General features: G+C 51.7%; 1 protein-coding gene across 3 annotated transcripts in view; it reads left to right on the top strand.

Moving 5' to 3' along the window:
* Positions 1 to 23,285, top strand: part of plppr5b (phospholipid phosphatase related 5b) — a 110,279-nt gene that overhangs the window by 44,770 nt on the left and 42,224 nt on the right. For all 3 annotated transcript variants that reach the window (XM_086191105.1, XM_086191104.1, XM_086191103.1), the window contains 2 exons: positions 13,650 to 13,782; positions 22,455 to 22,705. In XM_086191105.1, coding sequence (XP_086047231.1) covers positions 13,650 to 13,782; positions 22,455 to 22,705 — 384 coding nt within the window. The remainder of the gene's footprint in view (positions 1 to 13,649; positions 13,783 to 22,454; positions 22,706 to 23,285) is intronic.

Genomic DNA, 23,285 nt, shown 5'->3' with positions numbered 1-23,285 from the left:
ATCACCAAGTGGAGGAGTGTGTGTCTGGTGCTCCGTCCTCTGGTGCTGCTGTCCTTTGGATGCTCCATCTATCTCCACCACCTTCTTTTGTTGGTGGTCCATCAGCACCAGGTCGGCTTGGTTAGCCAGCGCCACTTAGTCAGTCTGGACCTGGAAGTTCCCCAGGATCCTAGTTGGGTTTTTCTACACCACCATAGGAGGGTCCATCCTGACCTTGGGACTTCTTGCCCAGTGTGCTCCTGCGGTCCTGTCTAGGCCCTGGCCTCTTCCAATCTGGTCCAGGTCCTGGTCCTGTGTACCTGGAGGTGGTAACTGGCCTGCAGGGGCTCAGAAAGTCAGTGTCAGATGGCATGCTTGTTCTGAGGTGTGACCTCGTTGATGCTTGTGTGGCCACGTGGTCAAGCTTCTTATGCGCTGCCATAATACAAACTGACTCCATCTTCCTGACTGGACGATGTGATGTCTTGAGTGAGGGTTTTGTAAATGTGCAACACTTTCACACACATTGGGTGAGGTTTGTGTCTTCAGCTGGCCCAGTCAGAGCTGCAGAGGCTCTCTGATCATGGTGAAACTGAATTATTGATTCTCACTGTGTTCTCATCTGTTTCTGCTGCTCTTCTTCTGTGGCGATGCTCCGTGTCTTGCAGAAAGGCACCCTGTAAGGCCTTGTTATTCCCTCACTAACCAAACAAGTCACACTGCAGATCATCTCCACAGAGGCTAAATGATGGAGCCACTGCTCTGATGACCATGACCTCATGAGCTTGTGATGTCATCATCTGACTGCTGTCACATGAGCGGGGACAGAAGCAACTCGGTCTGTACCAAAAAATCTGTGGCACAAACATCTGTGGCACAAACATCTGTGGCACAAACATCTGTGGCACGACTCTTACAAATATGATAGAAAGATCATTTATCGATCCAGAGGGACTTCCCTTTTGAGGTTTTGTGTGAACATGAATGAGACAGCAGGACGATCAAAGACAAACTGGAATATCTGATACTTCATCGTCCCGCTGATGTTGGGAGTCTAATCTCATCCCTCAGAGGGGAGGCCGAGGGCTCCCACCTCTGACCCCTCAAGTCCAGCCGACTCTATCAATGTTCTCAGCTCTGAGTGTAATAAAGGCAGCAGTCTGATGTCTGCTGCAGGGCTGTTCAGGATCCTGCTGCACGCCGCTGTGCTTCAGAGGCAATGAAAGGAAGGTTTAAAGAGAGAGGCGGGCGTCACTCTGAGCTGCGCCGCAGAATCATAGGAGTCCAGTCAACCTGGAGAAGCCGTTCAGGATTTCAGCAGATTCAGTCCTCACAGGGGGTGTGGTAGCGGCTCTCAGAGGGTTGCTACCTTGTTTCTTTGAGATTTCTGATCAATGATTACTTTGTTGGGGCTGCACGGTGGAGCAGTGGTCCTCACTGTGGCCCCCCAGCAAGAAGGTTCCGGGTTTGAGTCCCGGCTCGGGCGCGGGGTCTTTCTGGGTGAGTCTCCATGTTCTCCCTGTTCCTGCGTGGGTTCTCTCTGGTACTCCAGCTTCCTCCCACCGTCCAAAGACATCAATTTGGGGACGAGGCTGATTGATTCTCTAAATTGACCGTAGGTATGAACGTGAGTTTGAATGGTTGTTCGTCTCTGTATGTTGGCCCTGCGATGGACTGGCGACCTGTCCAGGGTGAACCCCGCCTCTCGCCCGTAGATGCTGGGATAGGCTCCAGCCCCCCGCGACCCTTACTAGTAAGGAATAAGCGGAAGATGACGATGGACGATGGATTACTTTGTTGTGGGTGTGACGTTGTCCAGAGGAGGTGGATGACAGACCAAGGTAGTCAAGACGATTCCACCATCAGAGACCCAGAGGGAGACTCGTCTCAGTCTGTTCTCTTGTCACAGCGGCATGTTCCCAGACTCCGTCTCCCGCCCCTGCTAGAACCTGTAACCTCCACCAGCTCGGTGAACTTCTAAATGGAGACATATTGAGACATTGAGCTGGAATCATTTCTGGAGTCCAAACACAGGTTCAATGTCAATGTTTTCCCTCTCGGCTGCACTCTGTTGCATCTCGCGGGTGATGAAGATAAGTGATGTGTCCTGACCGAGTGAAACGAAACAAATCAGTCTGAGTAAGATGAAGGAAGCGAAAGGAGCTGCGAGTGAGCAGCAATTCTTCATCTTCACTCGACATGAAAACAACCTTCCTCGTCAACAAATGACATCATTGCTGCATCACAGAAACCTGAAGAACAGAAAGTAGACGTGGTGGGAGTGAGCTGAGGGAAGAAGAAGACAGTGAAACAAGACCTCGAAGGTGAGGAATGGCAGCTCCAGAGATTATAATAAGTCTTGTTATAGCAGCAGCACGACAGCACACATCTACATCATCACCTTGACGGCCGGTCCGCAGATGTCCCTGCAGGGGTAGTACTCTCCTACTGGATGCAGGTCGGAGGCTGTCAGTCACCATGACACAGCCTTTGACATGATTGGCCTGCTGGTTTGTCTGTCACCTCAACACCAGCCAATCACATGATCCTTAGTAGTAGTACTGAAGGGACCAAACAGGAAGCACATGTCACTGTGGCCCTGTCAAACTTTGTTAGAGCCCATCAGGGAGAGCTCTGTGGCGCTGCTGCTCACATCAGGAGATCCGCTCTCGGTGGAACCACACAATGTGGTGATGCCAGTCTGGCTGGCAAATGTTAATCACACCATTTCTTCCATTTAAATCACAAAAATGTGTTTTAAGTTTCTGAAGAGCTGGTCTGAGAACTCAGGCTCTGCCACCAGGTCTACATTTCAGAATCATTCCACTGATCCACATCTAGGTTCTCATTCCAGTCCAGAATATGTATACAAGCACGTGGTGGAACCTTGACACTATAGTGGAGGTCAGACTAGAGTGTATGGGGGTCAGTGTGGGACCTTCAGTGAAACGGAGGTGGTTCATTTTTCAGTGGGATCTAAAACCCTGCAGAAAGAACCTGCCTGAGCGTCACACACAGAAACTAGGAACATCAGAAAAGTTCTGTTTCTGTCCCATGTTGGCGATGGCAGGAGTGGAGGCAGCTGGACCAGGTCACAGATCAGCGTAGTCCATGTCGTGGTGGATCCGCTTCACCTCCGCACACCTCATGTTTCCTGAGCAACTCACCAAGAAGAGCAGTGTGTGATAGGCTGAGAATGAGTTTGACAGCTATCAATCAGATCTGGTCCGTTGGGTCGTTTGCTGACTGCAGACATTCCCTCCAACACACGTCTCTTTGTTGGTGTGATCGGACAAACAAAACAGACGTAACGCAGCGAGGTGTCAGGCGCCAGCAGCTGTCAGCTGGTTGCTTGGTGATGGGCGGCCAAGCTTCTCTCCATGGCAACGTCATGATGAGACACTGAGGAGGCTGAGAGAACCTGGCAGCGAGCTGGAACCCCGTGAATACCTGACCTTCAGGCGGAGGTTTAGGGCTCCCATCAGTCAGTAACAAGCTCTCTCCTGGCACAGGCTGCTGCTGTCAGCGCCGTCAGCTTCCGCCGGCTCCGACCCCTGAAGAACCACACGCGTCTTGTTGTGCTCAGCCTGTAAATAGATTCAAGGATGTCAGTCCACCAGAGGAAGGTGCTCATCTGCTCCCCGAGTCATTAGCCTCCCCAGTGAGGAGGAAGCAGGCCACTAGAGGGCAGCAGAAGCAACTTAAGTGCCACCTTTTTTGGGTGGGCGTGCGGACAAACGTACACATTCAACATAATGATTTTGGTTTTCAGTTATGTGTCCGATATAAAGACAAGATTTTTGTATATGAATACGTGCTATCGTGTAGGATTTTTGTGTGTAGTGTATTCAGTTTGAAGTGACAGTGTCAGCCAGTCACAGTCACACAGCTCTGTGGATGTGAACGTAGACGCTCCCGGTTCAGGGTGTGTTGAGTGGATGAAGTGCAGCTGTAGAGCTCGCTCTTCCTTCTAAAATGGCTAATTGCCTCCATCTTACAGATGTTTTTCTATTTCATTTCTGTAAGGGGAAGAAATATATTCTGTGCAGCTCTTCAGATTTTGAATATTTGCTGCAACGCAACTTAAAAAAAAATCTGTAAATAAAAATGGCCCATTTGATTGAATATAATTGCTCATAAAATTTTAAATGAATAAATGTCCCCCTTGTAATCATGTTAGAATTTCGCTTGACATATGAAAGAAAAGTTCAAAACTCAAAAATGTTAATCTAAGCTAGCCAAAATATTCCAGGGCACTGTTTCACTTCCAGGTCGTTGTACTCTCCTAACCAGTTGATCTTTGTAGACATTGTTAACTTACTGACATCACGAGTGAACCGAGTTGACTAGCTCCCTGTTGCTATGGTTACACTTAGCAACTGCATTTGTTTCAGGGTGAAAAGGAGCAAGCAGCCAATCAGATTGCCCCACACCAGCGTGGTGTAAGAGCTAATTAAATCATTTAATTTAAACTGAGACTCTGAACGTGCTAGCATCGCATTGGCAGTAGCGCAGCACAGTGAGCCAAACCTCCTCTAGGAGCTGTGTTTGCTCTCCTGCTGCTCCTGAGGGGAAAACCTGGTTCTGTAGTTGCTAGAGCTCTTCTGAAAGAACTCATTAGTCCCTCCTGTCCCACCAGAGCACTCCGCTCCCAGAATGCAGGTCTTTTAGTGACTCCCAGTATCAATAAAACAGACTGGGAGGTGGAGCCTTCAGGTACCGGTTCCTCTACTGTGGAACCAGCATCTCTCCATGGGTCAGAGAGGCAGACACTCTGACTAGTTTTAATTCCAGGCTTAAGACTTTCCTTTATGACAGAGCCTTCAGTCAGGACTGGTTCAGGTAGCTCTGAACCATTGATAGCTATGCTGCTACAGGCTTAGACTGCTGGGGGACACATCAGGTTACATGGAGCCCTTCCCTCCCCTCCTCTCCTCTCCCCCTCTCTCCTCTCCTCTCCTCTCCTCTCCTCTCCTCTCCTCTCCTCTCCCCTCTTCTCCTCTCCTCTCCTCTCCCCTCCTCTCCTCCTTGGTGTCTCTTAGTCTCTCTGTGTTTCCACAGATCCACCAGAGCTCCATCTCTCGCCTCCAACCGCCGCCTGCATTGCCCCCCCCTTTATCCCCTACTATTACACCGGCCTGCGCTCCCCTTCCATGAACCAGTCTACCATCCAGTCCCCCATCAAGCTGGCTTGCTCTCCCTGCCTCCCCTCCCATGAACCAGTCTACCGTCCAGTCCCCCATCAAGCTGGCTTGCTCTCCCTGCCTCCCCTTCCATGAACCAGTCTACCATCCAGTCCCCCATCAAGCTGGCTTGCTCTCCCTGCCTCCCCTCCCATGAACCAGTCTACCGTCCAGTCCCCCATCAAGCTGGCTTGCTCTCCCTGCCTCCCCTTCCATGAACCAGTCTACCATCCAGTCCCCCATCAAGCTGGCTTGCTCTCCCTGCCTCCCCTCCCATGAACCAGTCTACCGTCCAGTCCCCCATCAAGCTGGCTTGCTCTCCCTGCCTCCCCTCCCATGAACCAGTCTACCGTCCAGTCCCCCATCAAGCTGGCTTGCTCTCCCTGCCTCCCCTTCCATGAACCAGTCTACCGTCCAGTCCCCCATCAAGCTGGCTTGCTCTCCCTGCCTCCCCTTCCATGAACCAGTCTACCATCCAGTCCCCCATCAAGCTGGCTTGCTCTCCCTGCCTCCCCTCCCATGAACCAGTCTACCATCCAGTCCCCCATCAAGCTGGCTTGCTCTCCCTGCCTCCCCTCCCATGAACCAGTCTACCATCCAGTCCCCCATCAAGCTGGCTTGCTCTCCCTGCCTCCCCTCCCATGAACCAGTCTACCATCCAGTCCCCCATCAAGCTGGCTTGCTCTCCCTGCCTCCCCTTCCATGAACCAGTCTACCATCCAGTCCCCCATCAAGCTGGCTTGCTCTCCCTGCCTCCCCTCCCATGAACCAGTCTACCATCCAGTCCCCCATCAAGCTGGCTTGCTCTCCCTGCCTCCCCTCCCATGAACCAGTCTACCATCCAGTCCCCCATCAAGCTGGCTTGCTCTCCCTGCCTCCCCTCCCATGAACCAGTCTACCATCCAGTCCCCCATCAAGCTGGCTTGCTCTCCCTGCCTCCCCTCCCATGAACCAGTCTACCATCCAGTCCCCCATCAAGCTGGCTTGCTCTCCCTGCCTCCCCTTCCATGAACCAGTCTACCATCCAGTCCCCCATCAAGCTGGCTTGCTCTCCCTGCCTCCCCTTCCATGAACCAGTCTACCATCCAGTCCCCCATCAAGCTGGCTTGCTCTCCCTGCCTCCCCTTCCAGAAGCTTCCTTCTTCAGCTGTTATTAACATTTCCATGTTTCCTCCATTCTGTGTTATAAACTGTTTTCTTGTCTGTACCAACATCTCCTGTCCGTCTGTCCCTCCTGGGTGAGGGATCCTCCTCCCCTCCTCACCCTGAGGTTTCTCCCATTTTTCCCTGTTCAAGGTTTTCTATGGAGTTTCTCCTCAGTCGATGTGAGGCTCTGAGGGCAGAGGATGTTGTTATGATGCCATGAAGCCTGGAGACAAACTGGTGGGGAAAACAGGCCACAAAGAAAACTGCCTTGCCTTGTGGGTTCCCCAGCTAACTGCTAACATTTACTAGTGTTGTTATTCGAGGGTTCTCCTTGAGAGGCAGGTGATCAATGATGTGCTCTGGCTCTGAAGCTCCGTAAAGAGGCGCTGAGGAGGCTCATCACGTCCCTGCGTCTCCACCATCACAACCATAACACCGCTGTTTGTGCGTTGGGGAGCGATTTGGTCAAAAATAATAATAATCAATAATTATGAATATAATTATTGATTATTAAATAAAATTACAAATCAATATTGAATATTAATTATTCGGGGCACCACCCTGATGAGTTCAGGGAAAGTAAAATGTTGACCAAGTTTGGAAAAATGTCAGTCTCAAACAGAGTTTATCCACTGAGCAGTCAATATTCAGTCATATCAACTAAACAGGAACAACTCTGGTCTTCGAAGGGGGAGATCCGAGCGCTGGCCACCACTGAAACATGTGACCACACTTTTGTACACAAAAGACACTACGACTTCTCTCTTATAATAAAGTGTTTATTAAACACAATGCATCAATCAGTCAGCAACACGTTGGTGTAACGGTTTATCAAACCAAAAGATACAAAGTGATAACGTGTGTGTGTGTGTGTGTGTGTGTGTGTGTGTAAGAAAGAAGGAGGAGGTGAGGGTGGAACCTGGTTGCCTAGCAACCAGTTAGCGTCGACAGTGGAGGCTAACAGCTAAGGCTAACAGCTGAGGCTACCTAGCCGCTAGTTAGCACCATGGAGGTATAAAACGCGGAGCGGTCAGTTAGTAAGCCGGACGGCTTTAGCAAAAGAGAGGGGGGGGGGGGGGACAGAAGTAAACCCAAATGTGTTAACACACTTGTGCAGGATTCTTTAGAATCAATAACATGTAGCACCTTCTTGAAAATACGACAGCGTAAACAATCAACTTTAGCAGTTGCGGCGTAACACCGTATAATAGCGTCTGTGGTTCACAGGATCTGTCACAAACAGTGCATTCGTAGACACTATAAACACAACTAAGCTATTTCTCTGCCCAGAAAATGCCTCGTTAGGGGAATCCTTACTTGGTCGGTAAGGTATTCAAGCTCCGCGGGTCCGGCTTGGGTCGGAGGGCAGCAGAAACAGCGGCGGGCAGCCTGCACGGATCTGCTGAAGTCGACTGGTGGAGGGGTGAACAAGCTTGGCCGAGCTTTCGTTAACCAGGGATCCAGTTCACGTGGGTAGCGTGGCTCAACGGTGTCTCGTCTGGATATATGGACGGGGGGAGAGGTGTCCGCCTGCGGAGTTCTCGCCGTCGCCGCACTGCCAGCCCAAGGTGTGAAGAGAACAAGCCTTCCCGTCACTTCCCGTAGGACCAGACTGGCTCTCAGCCAATGGCGAACGTCCGGTCAAGCGGGGCGCGAGTTTTGGGGGCTCAATGGCCAGAGATGATCCCCCTTTTTACGACTCTTTGTTTGAGATCGTGTGGTCACTCCCAATGCAGGCTTCAGAAAGAAGTGTCAGGCCTCAAAGGGCGAAAGTTCCTTCTTCAGGTGCATTAATTGTCACATCTCTGAGTTAATCTCTTCTCCTGGTTGTGCTGGCCCAACACCGCTACATCCGCCTGGAGGATCTCCTGCTGCAGGGTTGCTCTATGTTCTCAGTACTCTAGTACAAACATTGGTTGTGTATCTTGCGATTTCGCTCACTACTCCAACCAGCCAGCTTTAGACTGGTCCCAGTTTGGACTGCCCTCATGTGTCCCAGTGCAGGTTCGCACCAGCTCCTTGCCTCTGAGAGCTCCGTGTTTATGTAGCAGTGAGTCTCCTCGTTGTCAGGGAGAACCACTCTCCTCCTCTGGGTTGTGTAGACGTGGACATGTTGCCAGGCGACTGAGAGCAACATCCTGTAGATGAAGAGACATAACGAGTGTATCAGTGTCAGAACACAAAGGCACAGCGCTGATGAGACAAGAATGGAACCTTTATGTTCTCTGGCTGTTGTCTCTGGGAATGAGCGGAGAGATGGAGACATCCACGCGTTCTCTGGGTGCTGTGTTCTACTGCTGCTCTACAATGAACAAACGAAAAGCAGGAACCGAAACTGTGGGGTCAAACACAATGAAAGGTGGTAATTAACTGAATCTGAAGAACAGCACGTTGGCTCTCATGACTTGGTGCACTGGTGTGACTGTATCAGTGCTGTAAGAACGTTACTGTTCTCAGTGTCACAGCCGCGTGTCCGAGACGTGACCAGGAACAGGAACGGTGTTGTTCTTCTAGTGTTTTCACCACGAGTCAAACTGTCGAACTCTGTAATAAACCGGTTCTATGTAAAGATCCTCTCAGAGGAGCTGTGTGTCTTGTGGTTTCTAGGCTGACGTAGCTTCTCATGTTGTTCCAGATGGTTCTGGGGCGACTGAGCTTCAGTCCTCAGGTTTTGTGTGTGTTTTGTTCCCATTGAATCTGTGTCTGACATCATGAGCTGCGGCTGCAGACACATTAGGTTTCACACGCTTGCGCACCCGTTTCATGTCTGTATATGAAATTGCTGCCAAAGCCGTCACTGCCGTGTCAGTACATCTGCCCCTGAGAGCCAGTATTAAGTACTGGAGGAACAAAGCTCAAGCTTGAATGGTACAACGTTGTACGTGATGTGTGTTTAAATTACTGAACAATGACCCGTGGTAAATCCCTCCTGACAACAAACTAAACGTGCCTCACGTTATTTACCCTCAGAAGGTGCAGGATCATCCAGGGCCTCCGTGGTCTCAGTGGGAACCATTTTACGCGTACTAGCGCTGCTAACGTATACCAGTGTAGTTAACATCAACCACAGCTTCACGGTGAGCTCCAAGCAGGCAGCAGGCAGGTGTGAGGATTAATGGAGGATGAAGGATAAAAATATGTAGCAATGGTAGGAGGATGAATCCCAGATCGGGCAAAACCCAACACAAGAGAAGTGACAATGTCAGGATTAACACAGATATCATGATAAAAGTACAAGTACACAAGACAGGAGAGGAGGCTAATAAGAGGTGGCTAACAAGACGAGGCTATTGAGAGGCTAACTAGAGAGGAGGCTAATGAGAGGTGGCTAACGTGTAGGCTGGTGAGAGGCTAACTAGAGAGGAGGCTAATAAGAGGTGGCTAACGAGTAGGCTGGTGAGAGGCTAATAAGAGGTGGCAAACGAGGAGGCTGGTGAGAGGCTAACTAGAGAGGAGGCTAATAAGAGGTGGCTAACGAGGAGGCTGGTGAGAGGCTAACTAGAGAGGAGGCTAATAAGTGGTGGCTAACGAGGAGGCTGGTGAGAGGCTAACTAGAAAGGAGGCTAATAAGAGGTGGCTAACGAGGAGGCTGGTGAGAGGCTAACTAGAAAGGAGGCTAATAAGAGGTGGCTAACGAGGAGGCTTGTGAGAGGCTAACTAGAGAGGAGGCTAATAAGAGGTGGCTAACGAGGAGGCTGGTGAGAGGCTAACTAGAGAGGAGGCTAATAAGAGGTGGCTAACGAGTAGGCTGGTGAGAGGCTAATAAGAGGTGGCTAACGAGGAGGCTGGTGAGAGGCTAACTAGAGAGGAGGCTAATAAGAGGTGGCTAACGAGTAGGCTGGTGAGAGGCTAATAAGAGGTGGCTAACGAGGAGGCTGGTGAGAGGCTAACTAGAGAGGAGGCTAATAAGAGGTGGCTAACGAGGAGGTTGGTGAGAGGCTAACTAGAGAGGAGGCTAATAAGAGGTGGCTAACGAGGAGGCTGGTGAGAGGCTAACTAGAGAGGAGGCTAATAAGAGGTGGCTAACGAGGAGGCTGGTGAGAGGCTAACTAGAAAGGAGGCTAATAAGAGGTGGCTAACGAGGAGGCTGGTGAGAGGCTAACTAGAGAGGAGGCTAACAAGACGAGGCTATTGAGAGGCTAATTAGAGAGGAGGCTAATAAGAGGTGGCTAACGAGTTGGCTGGTGAGAGGCTAACTAGAGAGGAGGCTAACAAGACGAGGCTATTGAGAGGCTATTGAGAGGCTAACTAGAGAGGAGGCTAACAAGACGAGGCTATTGAGAGGCTAATTAGAGAGGAGGCTAATAAGAGGTGGCTAACGAGTAGGCTGGTGAGTGGCTAACTAGCGAGAAGGCTAATAAGGGGTGGCTAACGAGGAGGCTGGTGAGAGGCTAACTAGAGAGCAGGCTAACAAGAGGTGGGTATTGATAGAGGAAGCTAACAAGAGGAGGCTAACAAGAGAGGAGGGCTAAGAACAGGAGGCTTTGAGAGGATAAATATAGAGAGGAAGTTAACCAGAGGAGGCTAATGAAAGAGGAGGCTAACAAAAGAGACTAACGAGCGGTGGCCATGATTGGGTGCCAGGTTGTTGAATGAAAAGATGTTTGTTAGAGACATTGACAAGATACAAACAAGCAAGATTTGGTTTTGTTTGAGATGAGAAGTGTTGAGGAGGGAGAGAGGATTAACACACATGACCTCAAACACCTGTGACCCCCAGCAGCAGCAGCTGAAATGCTGCATCGAGTCTTGAAGAAAGCAGAACCTGCTGCTACTCAGACCTGCAGATACTGATCAAAGCGAGACCGAGCCGGGCCTGTGGAAGGATCAGGGGCCGGCCAGCCCCTGTGGCTCTCCTGGAGCAGGACCCCAGTAGAACCAGACCAGCACAGCTCTCTCAGGTTGTTTAAATACTTTTTTGTTTCTTTGTTGTTTCGATTTTATTAGCTGCTGTCATCCTCCTCCTCATTGCTAGACCGGATCAGTGTCCAGTTCCAGTTCCAGTAATCAGCAATCAGCTCTGAAACGTCTGACCGGAACTTTACAGGGAACCAACCCAGACACTGAAACATTCATGCCGATGGTTCTGTCAAGACTCAGCCAGCACAAAAAAGCATTTCCTCTTCCGCTGGTTTAGCAGCGCGAATGATGAGGGCTGCATGGTTCATGTAGTCATGTGACCCGGATCCTGGGGGCCGGGGCTTGGCCTCAGCCCCCTTAGCCAGCGTCTCTTCAGGAGCTTCATGGAAATGTCGTCATTTGCAGTTGCTCCCACAACGCAAAGGTCAAACCTCAGAGCAAGTTTGACTCAACAAGAGCTGTGTGTGTGTGTGTGTGTGTGTGTGTGTGTGTGTGTGTGTGTGTGTGTGGTAATGGGGGGTTAACCTCCTCCTCCTCCTCCACCTGAGCCACAGGGTCATCTCAACATTAACAATGGACAGGAACAAGTGCTGCAGTTTTCCTATGTGAAGAAAAAGACGTAATCAAGGCGTCGCCTGCTTCTTACTGCTGGTCCAAGTCACACGTCAGGGCGCGCTTGTCCCTCTGAGGGCAAGTTGGAGCCTGCAGCGAACTGTTCTCATCCCACAGCAGTGGACAGTTCGCCAAAACTGAAGAACCAGTCGTTCATCATCAACCCTTCAGCCCCGCTGAGGCACCAGTGTGAGCCGGCGCCAGGTAGAGCAGCAGCTGCTGCTGTGGTGAACATGGTTCCTCAGTGAATATAACCACAACCAGAGAGGGAAACAACCGCCAGGCCTCCTGTGGGCTCAAACCTTCATTTGGGTTTTCAAGTTCAAATGATTCAGATATGAAGCTGTTTGCCACGTTTGCTGTTTCCAGCGCTGTGCTCCTCCTCTACCTCGTGTGCCCTCCTCGCCAGTCAACCTGAATAAATCACGTGGCAGCGCCGGAGAGCGCAGCGCTCTGTGGGTTTGTGCTCCGGGCCTCTGTTCCCACTGAGAGCACACACGCTAACATGCACATGTGCACGCTTGCATGCTATGCTGCACCCGCTGACAGGAATGGAAACATCCAGACTGGACAAGGTCAGGAGGTTCTCAGTACCAGTCCCGGTGGGGAAACCTGCAACGTGGAGCTGAATCCCACCGTGCAGTGAATTGGAAATGGACTAGAAGCACAACTCAGAGCTCACTGAAGTGATCATGGTGAACTGTTGCTGGCTGCCAGAGGATCAGTGCCAGCACCAGACAGGCTTCATCATCTTCATCATCTCCTGTCCAGGCGTTGCTAGATCTGGACCACATAGCAGGCCCCGCCACGAGACCCTGACCTCCTCCTCATGCCAGCTGGATGACAAACTGTCCTTCCAAGTTCAGCCTGGTTGAATCCAACTATTTCTCCAAAGATGGACCCGGAAAGTCCAGAACAACCCCCCAGTAGTGGTTGTAGTGGAGCTAATATAGCCCAGAGATTCTGGGGAGATCATGTGACTGATCACCTGATCAGTCAGCTGTTTCAAGTCCAAACAGAATTACAGATTGAAAATGCATTTGAAGCCAAAATCCGCGCTGTGAAAGCGCGTTAAGATCAGGACACTGGAAACGAAAATGTTCCATTTCTCGCCGCTGTCATGAAGCGCCGTTGTGTTGATGCAGCGAAGCGCCTGGCCCTCCTGCCCTGACGCTCCGCCGCAGGCTAGCCAGCACACAAAGACTCCACTGATCCGCTTGTTGTCTGTTTTCAACTCCATCCACCCTCTCATGGAGGGGCCACATCCCGATACTGGAGCGATGACACACAGCTCCCCCCCGACCCCCCATTGTTGATGATGCCGATGGTCCCTAATCGAGCCTCCCTGGTGGTTAATTCATGATCTCGATTTGGCACAAACAAAACAGCTGTGACAAAAACTTGCGTCTCGGTGCTGAGTGTAAATTTGTGAATGTGTTCTAGACCTTAACGCCGAAAACAAAATGAAAAAATGAGATCCTTAAAATCGGCGACGATCTTGTGGGAGCCTCCCCTCTCTGGACTCCCTTAGTGTTGCTCTACTGTGGTGGTGTTGTGGAAGAGGGACTGGTCCCTGTTGTGTATCTGCACCCCGGTTCAGTTGTGGGTCCTTTCGTGCTGCCTCACCAGTTGGGTCCTGGAGTGGAACCACATTGGTGTTCTGAGGCTTTGGAGAATCAAGGCAATTTGGCTGATGCCAGAACTGAAGCACCTGCCGGTTCTGCTGGCCAGATGGTGTGAACACAAACAAGTGCAATAAACCAGAAGGATGGAAGAACACGAGTGCTAAAGGGGCGGGGCCAGGGGTGTGTTTGGGTTCTGTCACTCAGCTGAACTCTCTGTCTCTCCTCTGGTCTTCATTTCTACCAGATCACTGTAACAGAGACGGTCCTGTTCCTGGTCCAGTACACATCTAAAGAGTTCGACCGGTCAGAGAAGACGGTGGCCATGGGGGACTGCTGTTACCTCAACCCTCTGGTGCGCCGCACCTTTCGCTTCCTCGGTGAGTCACATGATCAGATGTTTCACAGCAGCACATGAACATGTTCCTCATCATGTTTGACTATTTCAGCACGTCTTGGAGTCCTACTGTGAGCTGAGACCACAAAGTCACACTGGCAACACTGACGTCGAGCAGTGGGTGAAAACACGACCCAGAACCAGCAGAACTGTTTTATTGGACAGGGTTCTTCTGTTTGTGGTTGTTGAGGTCAATTGACCATAAAAACGATCCAGTTAACTAATTAGAACTGTTGAGGCATCAGGATGCGTTCACGTCTTTGATCCGGTGCCTGCAGAGGCTCCCACCACAGTGGCATGAGTCCAAGGTCCGTGTCATGTGACCAGAAACTGCTGGAGGTTTGAGGGTTAATTCAGCTTTCTCTCTCTCTCTCTCTTGCGCACACACACACGCACACACACAGACACGCACACACGCTGCAGGAGCGTATTACTACCCAGATCCCTGAGGGCGACTCCAGGCATTAGCCCTGCATCGACACGTCTGCTGTCTCATTCACATTCCCCCTTAACATTTCTATTCGGAGCTGAAGATCCTCGTCTCCCTCGGACATCAGGACCCTGTCTGGATCAGGGCCCTGTCTGGATAAGGACCCTGTCTGCGTCTGGATCAGGACCCTGTCTGCGTCTGGATCAAGACCCTGTCTGCGTCTGGATCAGGACCGTGTCTGGATCAGGACCCTGTCTGGATCAGGACCCTGTCTGCGTCTGGATCAGGACCCCCGTCTGGATCAGGACCCCGTCTGTGTCTGGATCAGGACCCCTGTCTGGATCAGGACCCCGTCTGTGTCTGGATCAGGACCCTGTCTGCGTCTGGATCAGGACCCTGTCTAGATCAGGACCCCGTCTGCGTCTGGATCAGGACCCTGTCTGGATCAGGACCCCGTCTGTGTCTGGATCAGGACCCTGTCTGTGTCTGGATCAGGACCCCGTCTGTGTCTGGATCAGGAACCTGTCTGCGTCTGGATCAGGAACCTGTCTGCGTCTGGATCAGGACCCTGTCTAGATCAGGACCCCGTCTGCGTCTGGATCAGGACCCTGTCTGGATCAGGACCCCGTCTGCGTCTGGATCAGGACCCTGTCTAGATCAGGACCCCGTCTGTGCCTGGATCAGGACCCTGTCTGGATCAGGACCCTGTCTGGATCAGATGGCTGACAGAGGCTTTGAGCTTCGCTCTGATTACACCTCCCTGATTAGAGAAGTGCCCCTGACAGCAGGAAACACTGAGGGGTACGGAGTCACGTTAGCTTGTTCTCTGGCAGCGGTGACGAGCGCCATGACGACCGTGATGTCGTAGTGAGTGTCAGGTCTGAAATGCACCTCAGATACTGCAGCCAAGCTCGGAACATCCAACATTCCTGACCGTTACCTTCCTCTGTTCACATGGTGGCGTCCGAGTTGTCTTCTTCATTCCAGACTCTTGTCCACCGTCACTGAACCCTGATACCTGGACGTTCATGTCCGTAGAGCCGTCCGTGTTCCCTGCTCTCACACGTAGGAACCCACGACATATAAAGTACACGTGTGTGTGTCTGTGTGTGTGCGTCTGTGTCGGTGTGTGTGTGTGTGTGTGTGTGTGTGTGTGAGAGTGTGAGTGAACAAGAGGTTTTTATGAAAATAGTCCAAAATTCCAAAAATGTTGCTCAGTGCTAAACAATAACAGAAATCCCTTCAAAGCTGTGAAGGATTGATCAGGACAGGAGTGGAGGTGATGGGGGAGGAGGGGGTGATAGAGGAGGGGACATGATGGAGGAAGGGGGTGAGAATAAGGGAAGGTGATAAGGGTGAGAGGGGGGACGGTAGGAGGTGATGGTTGGTGGGGAATCATGCAGGTCGGCATCTTCTCTGACTTACCCATAATGCATCAGCCCTTTTGTTTGTCTGCCTCTGATTGCTGATGGTGGAGTGAGCCAGTGTGCCTGTGTGTGCGTGTGTGTGTGTGTGCTGCTTCCTCTAGTTGGTCCATCTTGCTGCTTGGCCCAGTGTTGCTTTACATAATGACTCACAGGGCCGCACTGTTTGGGAAAGATTATATTTAGAACAGAGCCGAGGGTCGTGGTGCGCACACTCACTCACTCACTCACTCACTCACTCACTCACTCACTCACTCTCACACTCACACTCACTCACTCACTCACTCACTCACACTCACTCACTCACTCACTCACTCACTCACTCACTCACACACTCACTCACACTCACTCACTCACTCACTCTCACACTCACTCACTCACTCACTCACTCACTCACTCACACTCACTCACTCACTCACTCACTCACACTCACTCACTCACTCACTCACTCACTCACAACTCACTCACTCACTCACTCACACTCACTCACTCACTCACACTCACTCACTCACTCACTCACTCACTCACACTCACTCACTCACTCACTCACACTCACACTCACTCACTCACACACTCACACTCACTCACACTCACTCACACTCACCACACATCCCACTCACTCACCACTCACACACCACACACTCACTCACACACACTCACTCACACACACACACACACTCACACACTCACACACACTCACACACTCACCACACTCACCCTCACACACTCACACACACTCACACACCTCACACTCACACACTCACTCACACACCACACACTCACACACACTCACACCTCACACTCACTCACTCACACACACACCCTCACACTCACACAGACTCACACACACACTCTCAGCACACACACACACACACACACACTACTCACTCACTCACACACCACACACACACTCACACCACTCACACACACACACTCACACACTCACTCACACACTCTCACTCACACACACTCACTCACACACACACACACACTGACTCACTCACTCACACACTCACTCACTCACTCACACACACTCTCACACACTCACTCACACACACACACACTCACTCACTCACTCTCACTCACACACACACACTCACACACACTTACTCACTCTCACTCACACACACTCACTCACACACACACACACTCACACACACTCACTCACTCTCACTCACACACACTCACTCACACACACACACTCACACTCACTCACTCACACTCACTCACTCACTCACTCACACTCACTCACTCACTCACTCTCACTCACACATACTCTCACTCACTCACTCACACACACACACACACTCACTCACTCACACACAATCTCACACACTCACACACGCACACACTCACTCACACTCACACACTCTCTCAGTCTCAGATGTGTTATTTGTAAGGCTCTGCTAGCTTAACTTCTGATTTGGGACGTTCCGTCTCAGAAACCTCCTTCTGAGACGTTGTGTAAGAATCCATCCACCATCAGTGTTCAGAACCCTGCTGGGTCCTGGACACACACCTCACTGCCTAGGTGTTAGAACCAGAACCAGCTCAGGAACCGCAAAGGGAACGCGCACAATGATCCTCAACATTAAGAGTTGTTTGCTTTGTGCAAGTCAAACCCTTTGATGGAGGAGGTTAAACCAAGGGGAAAGGGCTGGGGGGTTAGAGCTCGTAGAGACGGTCACCTGAAAACCAAGCAAGACGCCATGGAACTCCTCTAATGGTTGAATCCGCTTTAATAAATGGGCTCGTTCATGATGTAACCTGAAAACAGGGCCAGCATGTTTCAGCCACCAAGCCGGCCTTCGTCAGGGCAAGAGAGACGAACAGTGCTAAGGACTCAGAGACACTTCAGGCTGTCAGCTTTGAGGAGGAGCACCAGGGGGATCGGGCCTCTGCTGCTTCAGCACTCATCAAAGTCAGTGGAAGAGTGCCTTGGCCTCCTGCTTGCTTTGATGGAGGGTTTGGAACTCATGGAGGTTCAAGGCTCGTTTCCGTGGCGGGTGTCTTGAGAGCCCCCCCCCCCACCATCATGATTGTTTGATGATGTCACCACCCTCTGTCAGACTGACGGAGCGTGTGGCTGCTGATGTGCGTCTCACTCCCTCTCAAGGTCAGCCTGTGAGCTCTCCAGCATCTTCAACCTCATCCTGGCCTCCATCTTTGACACACCTGCTGCTGGCGTCCTTGTGGGAGCTCACCTGAGCGTGACTCTTGTGAGTTTGTGCTGAGCAACGTCGCGTCCATCCAGGGTTGCAGATAACACCCGTGAGAGTGAATCCTTCATGTATCCTCAGCCCTGCTCCTGTGGTTCCGCCCCAGTTGGGCCGGAGCAGCATCACAGCGAGCCTGGACCGAGTCAGCAGCAGCTTCCTAGGGTCCACACCTGTCCAGTGACGGAGGCTCATCGGGGACGCTGGCGCCCCATCAGGGGACCCGCTGAGGTGACCTGCCTCAGGTGGAGCTGATTCTGACCGGCATCTAAGCTCATGCTGCCTCATGTTTAGATAGCGAGCTGATGATGACTGCGGGGCCACGCCTACAGGAGGGCAGGGCCATCTCTACTCACGAATGAAATTCTGCAACCGAGCTGAAGCACATGGTGGCAGGTGCTGGCGCGAATCCACGCGCTGGTGGATGCTCTGGTGAGCTCGGTCAGTCCCCCTCCCTGTGATGCCACTTTTCAACCCATAAGACTAAACTGATGGTTGGTCTGATCGGAGCAGGATTCTGTTTCTCAACTCGAGGGCGGAGCTTCTGAAATGAGAATGTTGAGGTGTGACTGTTAAATGGTGAATATAGTTGTCACATTAATCCAGGCTGGATCATTCCAATTCTGAATGGCGAAGTACGAGCGATTTCATGAATGCTATTTCAGTAAGAACTCAGATCCTGGGTGTAGATCCAACACGCCATCAGAGGGCGGAGCCTAATCTGAACATGGGATTCAACAACACTCAGATTGTGAGTTTTAACCCATCCAAGCTTGAGGGCACTGAGGCCCAGCTGCGACCTTTTGGTTGCTGTGAGATGGAATGAGTGCATGGTAGAGTCACGACTCAGAAGGGGGGGCAGCTCTGTTCAGCTTTCCAACACGTAGGAAGTGATGGTTTGTCTTTGAGTTGAATTAGAAGATGGTTACAGAACAATGACCCGCCCCTGCAGCTGAGGCCGCCTCCTGGTCCCTTCTGTGTTCTCTCTGCCTTCGTCCACCATGTTGATGCGTCCTTGACTGTCCAGTTTAAACGCCACAGTGGATCCTACGGAACATGCGGAGCAACTGAAGCAGGCCGGTGGAAGCGTGTACATGCTGGAGTCCCTCACAACCCAACTACGGGATCTAGATCCGTTGGTCCAACTGTTGGACTCTGGCTGGCACGTTTACCTTCAGTCAGACTTTCGTCCTGTAAATTTTCTGAAGCCTGAAAACCAGGCGGTCCCATCTGACTACGTCCGTCCCCTCAAACAGGAATGTCACGGGGTCACTGCTGACCGATGGCGTCACTCATGTCTGCCGTGTGTTCAGGTGTTAGGTTCCTCTCAGCAGGGGCGCCATCTTCCTCGCTGTTTCCGCTTTGATGCCAGAGCAGGAGACAGGTTCCATCGTTCAGTCCTATCAGATGGGAGCCTAGGTGGCGTGATGATGCCCGATGGCGAGGATTATCAGTGAAACACTCGTGACTGTTCACAGTGGTGTAGCTGTAAACCACATTGTTGGCACATTACAAAGGAAGCAGTAGTGACAGTGAAAGGAGCTTAAATCCCAGAAGACGCGGTAATTGCCTTCGTCACAGAGGCTTGAGATCGGTTACGTCTGTCAGCAGCGAGACCTTCCAGCGAGGCTGGAGATGTGAGCTCGCCACGGGTGCGTCCACTTGCATCTGGAGTTCAGCAAACAAACCTCTTGTGATTCAGTCTGTTTGTAGCTGCAGCTGCTGAGTGAAGAGGCACTAGCAGATGTGTCACCCTGCTACCTGGGCACCAGGCGCCTGTAGAGGCTCTAGTTCCACCCCTCATATCTTCACCTGAAAGACCGCCAGGTTGGTCGTAGTAGACGTGACCCAGTCTCCTGGTCGAGCAGGTACAGAGAGAGAGAGAACTGTGTCAGCAGAGCTCTGCAGCCAATCTGGAGATGAGGGAGGATGAGGAGGAGGGAGGATGAGGAGGTCTGGAGGTGTCTGCCATTTTGCTGTGAGGTTGCAGCGGTCAGACAGCTTCTCAGGGCGGTGCTTTGTCAGAGGCAGCCCCCGCGTGTCTCCCGCTGGCTGCTCCCATTCAACAGTAATGTTTCAACACAGGCCGTTGAACTCAGAATGAGACGCTGACAATATATCGTGGGATGTCATCGCCATATTGGCCAGCGAGAGCCGTGTCACACGCAGCAGTCGAGGAGGCTTACGGTCGGCTAACTTACCATAAACATTCAACTCTGTTGGCCTCAGACATGCACATGCTGCCCAGCAAAGCCTGCTTTGTGCTGGCAGGGACTATTTTCAGGAGACCACATGCTCCGGTGCCCCAGGACAGATGGTTCCGCCGCCTGTGCCTCAACCTAGTTTGGCGCAGGAGTTGAACAGTGACCGTGCCTTCCCCCGTCAGACCACGAGGACTTCCCCAGGAGAGCGGTGGTCACAGACGGCTCTCCTCCAGGCTGCTCTCATCAGAGCCAGTCAGCCTGCAGCCGGAGGCGACATAACTGCTCTGAGGACATGACGTGGACGGAGTCCCATGCTCATGAGTTGTGTGCTAGGTCTGATGAACAAGGAGGGCCAAACCCAAGTGTGTGTTTCACACCAGGTTTCCACATCTCGGTTCTGATTACGTTGTGGTTACATGTTGTATTCCATGAGTGCAGGTGGACCCTGCAGAAGGCTGGGGGCGGTGCTGCGGTCAGGCAGTGATTTTGCTGCAGGTAACTCATCTTTTTCTGGGGATCAGAGTGTCAGCGAAGAGCTGCAGTTCTAAATCAGAGCTAGCATCACCCTGCTCTGCCTGAGCCTTTGCTGAAGGAGATGCTGAATGTTGGAGCGAGGAAAGTATCGTGTGTTCAGACTCCAGAGACCTTTGATGGCAGGTCTGGAGCCACAAGGTCCACAGGTGTGTGGTCGATGTGGGGCTGTGGTAGCCGAGAGACTGACGGGCTGCACCACTGCAGCGCTGCTCGGGTGCTGGCACCAGACCAAAGAAGAGGTGCAGTGCCCCGACACTCACACACACACTCACACACACACTCACACATGCGCGCGCACACACACACACACACACACACACACACACACACACACACACACACACACACACACACACACACACACAGTGTCTCTGCAGCAGATCATGACATCGTTTGAACCAGACAAAGTGAATCAAGTTTATGCCCTAATAAGCAATTCTGGTCATCCCTCCCGGTGTGTGTGTGTGTGTGTGTGTGGGGGGGTGTATCTAGCGTGCGGCAGTTGCCCATAAAACACAGCGTGCTCACATTTTGGCGCATGTGCAGGGGAGAGCAGGAACGGTGAGCCTCTGCAGCGAGTGAGTCACACAACGCTTGACAAAACCAATTTGATGCTTGTTAAGAAATGGGCCTGTCAGCGTTTGGGGCCTCACACCGCCGCCGTGCACGGAGGAACCGGAGTTAGAGAGAGAGAGAGAGAGAGAGAGAGAGAGAGAAATGTGCCTTGCTCAACAGCTGACACACTGCTGCCAACTCCCATCAGAGGCTGCCAGCTAAATGCGCTTCAAAGCCTGGAATTAGTTTGCAGCAACACAAACACTTGACAGGGACTGGAATAGTTGCTGTTATGGCACATCAGGCATTGAGTGTGTGTGTGTGTGTGTGTGTGTGTGTGTGTGTGTGTGTGTGTGTGTGTGTGTGTGTGTGTGTGTGTGTGTAGCCATCTCTGTGGCTCTGAGAGAGGGAGTCTACGCCTCTTTGGTAATGTGCTGTGACAGAGGGCAGAGCAATTATTTCTGTTACAACCCTTCAGTCACGGCGCTGTAAAGCCGGCCTGCATTGTTTAAGAGCAGGTGAATGACCTTTACACGCTATGCATGATGGGTAGACCCAGGGGAACATCTACCTGTGGTGGCATGTCTGTGGACAGGTGAGTCCCATGAACTCTGCAAACCAGTGACTTGTTCCAACTGGCGACGCTGCTGGGATGGAGCCAAGAGTGCTGTTAGCAGTTATGGGTTCAGAACAAAGTTACACCATGAGGATGAGGTATTGTTGTAGTTCCACAGGCAGTGATGATGCCAGGGATGATCCACCAACAGGAAGTGGTCATCTCCTGGTTCCTCCACCAACAGGAAGTGGTCATCTCCTGGTTCCTCCACCAACAGGAAGTGGTCATCTCCTGGTTCCTCCACCAACAGGAAGTGGTCATCTCCTGGTTCCTCCACCAACAGGAAGTGGTCATCTCCTGGTTCCTCCACCAACAGGAAGTGGTCATCTCCTGGCTCCTCCCCCAGCATCCAATAGGATCGCTCCATGTGATTGTGGTGATTGAACCAGTAAATCAGCTCTGGTGAACAGAAGTTGATGGAAGGTTGAGTTCGTCAGGATCACCCTCACTAATGAACCAATGGGTTAAACGCAGAGCGGCGTGGCTCTCCGTAGACGAGCTCTGATAGCAATAATGTTGAATGTGACATTACAGACCCACAGGTATGAGACGTGTGGCAGGTGTCACTGATCTGGCGGTGGCGTCACATCAGCCTGGTGACGGTTTACATTTATGTCTAAATGATGTGAGAGGAATGAAAAGCGACTGAGCGGCTGATCACATCTTCTCTTCCCAGGAGTTTACACCTTCGGCCTCTTCACCGTTGACATCTTTGTCAACGCGGGCCAGGTAGTGACGGGGAACCTGGCGCCCTACTTCCTGACGGTGTGTAAGCCCAACTACACGGCCCTGGGCTGCCAGCAGGCTCTCCGCTACATCAGCCACCAGGAGGCCTGCACGGGAAACCAGGACGACATCCTGCACGCCCGCAAGACGTTCCCATCAAAGGAAGCGGCGCTCAGCGTCTACGCTGCGCTCTACCTGGCGGTGAGTTCTTCTGCTCTGTTAGTCTCGGCGCCTAGAAATGACAGGTACATACTCCATTGACGACCAGGGCAGGAATGGAGGAGGAGCATGAGGTGACCTTCTAGAACTATTTTTATACAAACGTGTATGACAACACATGTCCTGATGCGCCTCCGAACATAAACCAACAAACAAGCTGCTCGCGCTTAATAAGGACACTTGAGTTTGTCGTGTGTGGTCACAGCTCCTGGTAGATTTCATCGAAAACAACGTGACAACGACATCATCAAACACCAGCACCTCAGCAAGCCTCCTCCGAGTCACAACGCCAAACACGCGTGTTCTTGGAACGTGAGCCGGTTTTGGTCTGGAGGAGTACCTTAGGTGTATCTTTATCCACGGCGTGGCCATAATAGTTCAGATGTGCTCACGGTTGCACCCCTCAGCTGGAAACACACACACACACACACACACACACACACACACACACACACACACACACACCTCCCACTGAGCGGACTGTTGTTTGCACGACTTCCCATCTAATCTCTCTCATGTCTAATGAGATTATCACATGTAACTCCCTGATTAATTTCTGGTG

The sequence above is a fragment of the Aulostomus chinensis genome, chromosome 21 (genome assembly GCF_037954235.1).
Source record: "Aulostomus chinensis isolate RoL2024-O1b breed Wild chromosome 21, RoL_Achi_v1.0, whole genome shotgun sequence".
Classification (NCBI taxonomy): domain Eukaryota; kingdom Metazoa; phylum Chordata; class Actinopteri; order Syngnathiformes; family Aulostomidae; genus Aulostomus; species Aulostomus chinensis.
The sequence above is the reverse complement of the archived record's forward strand: the minus strand, read 5'-3'. Positions and strand labels throughout refer to the sequence as shown.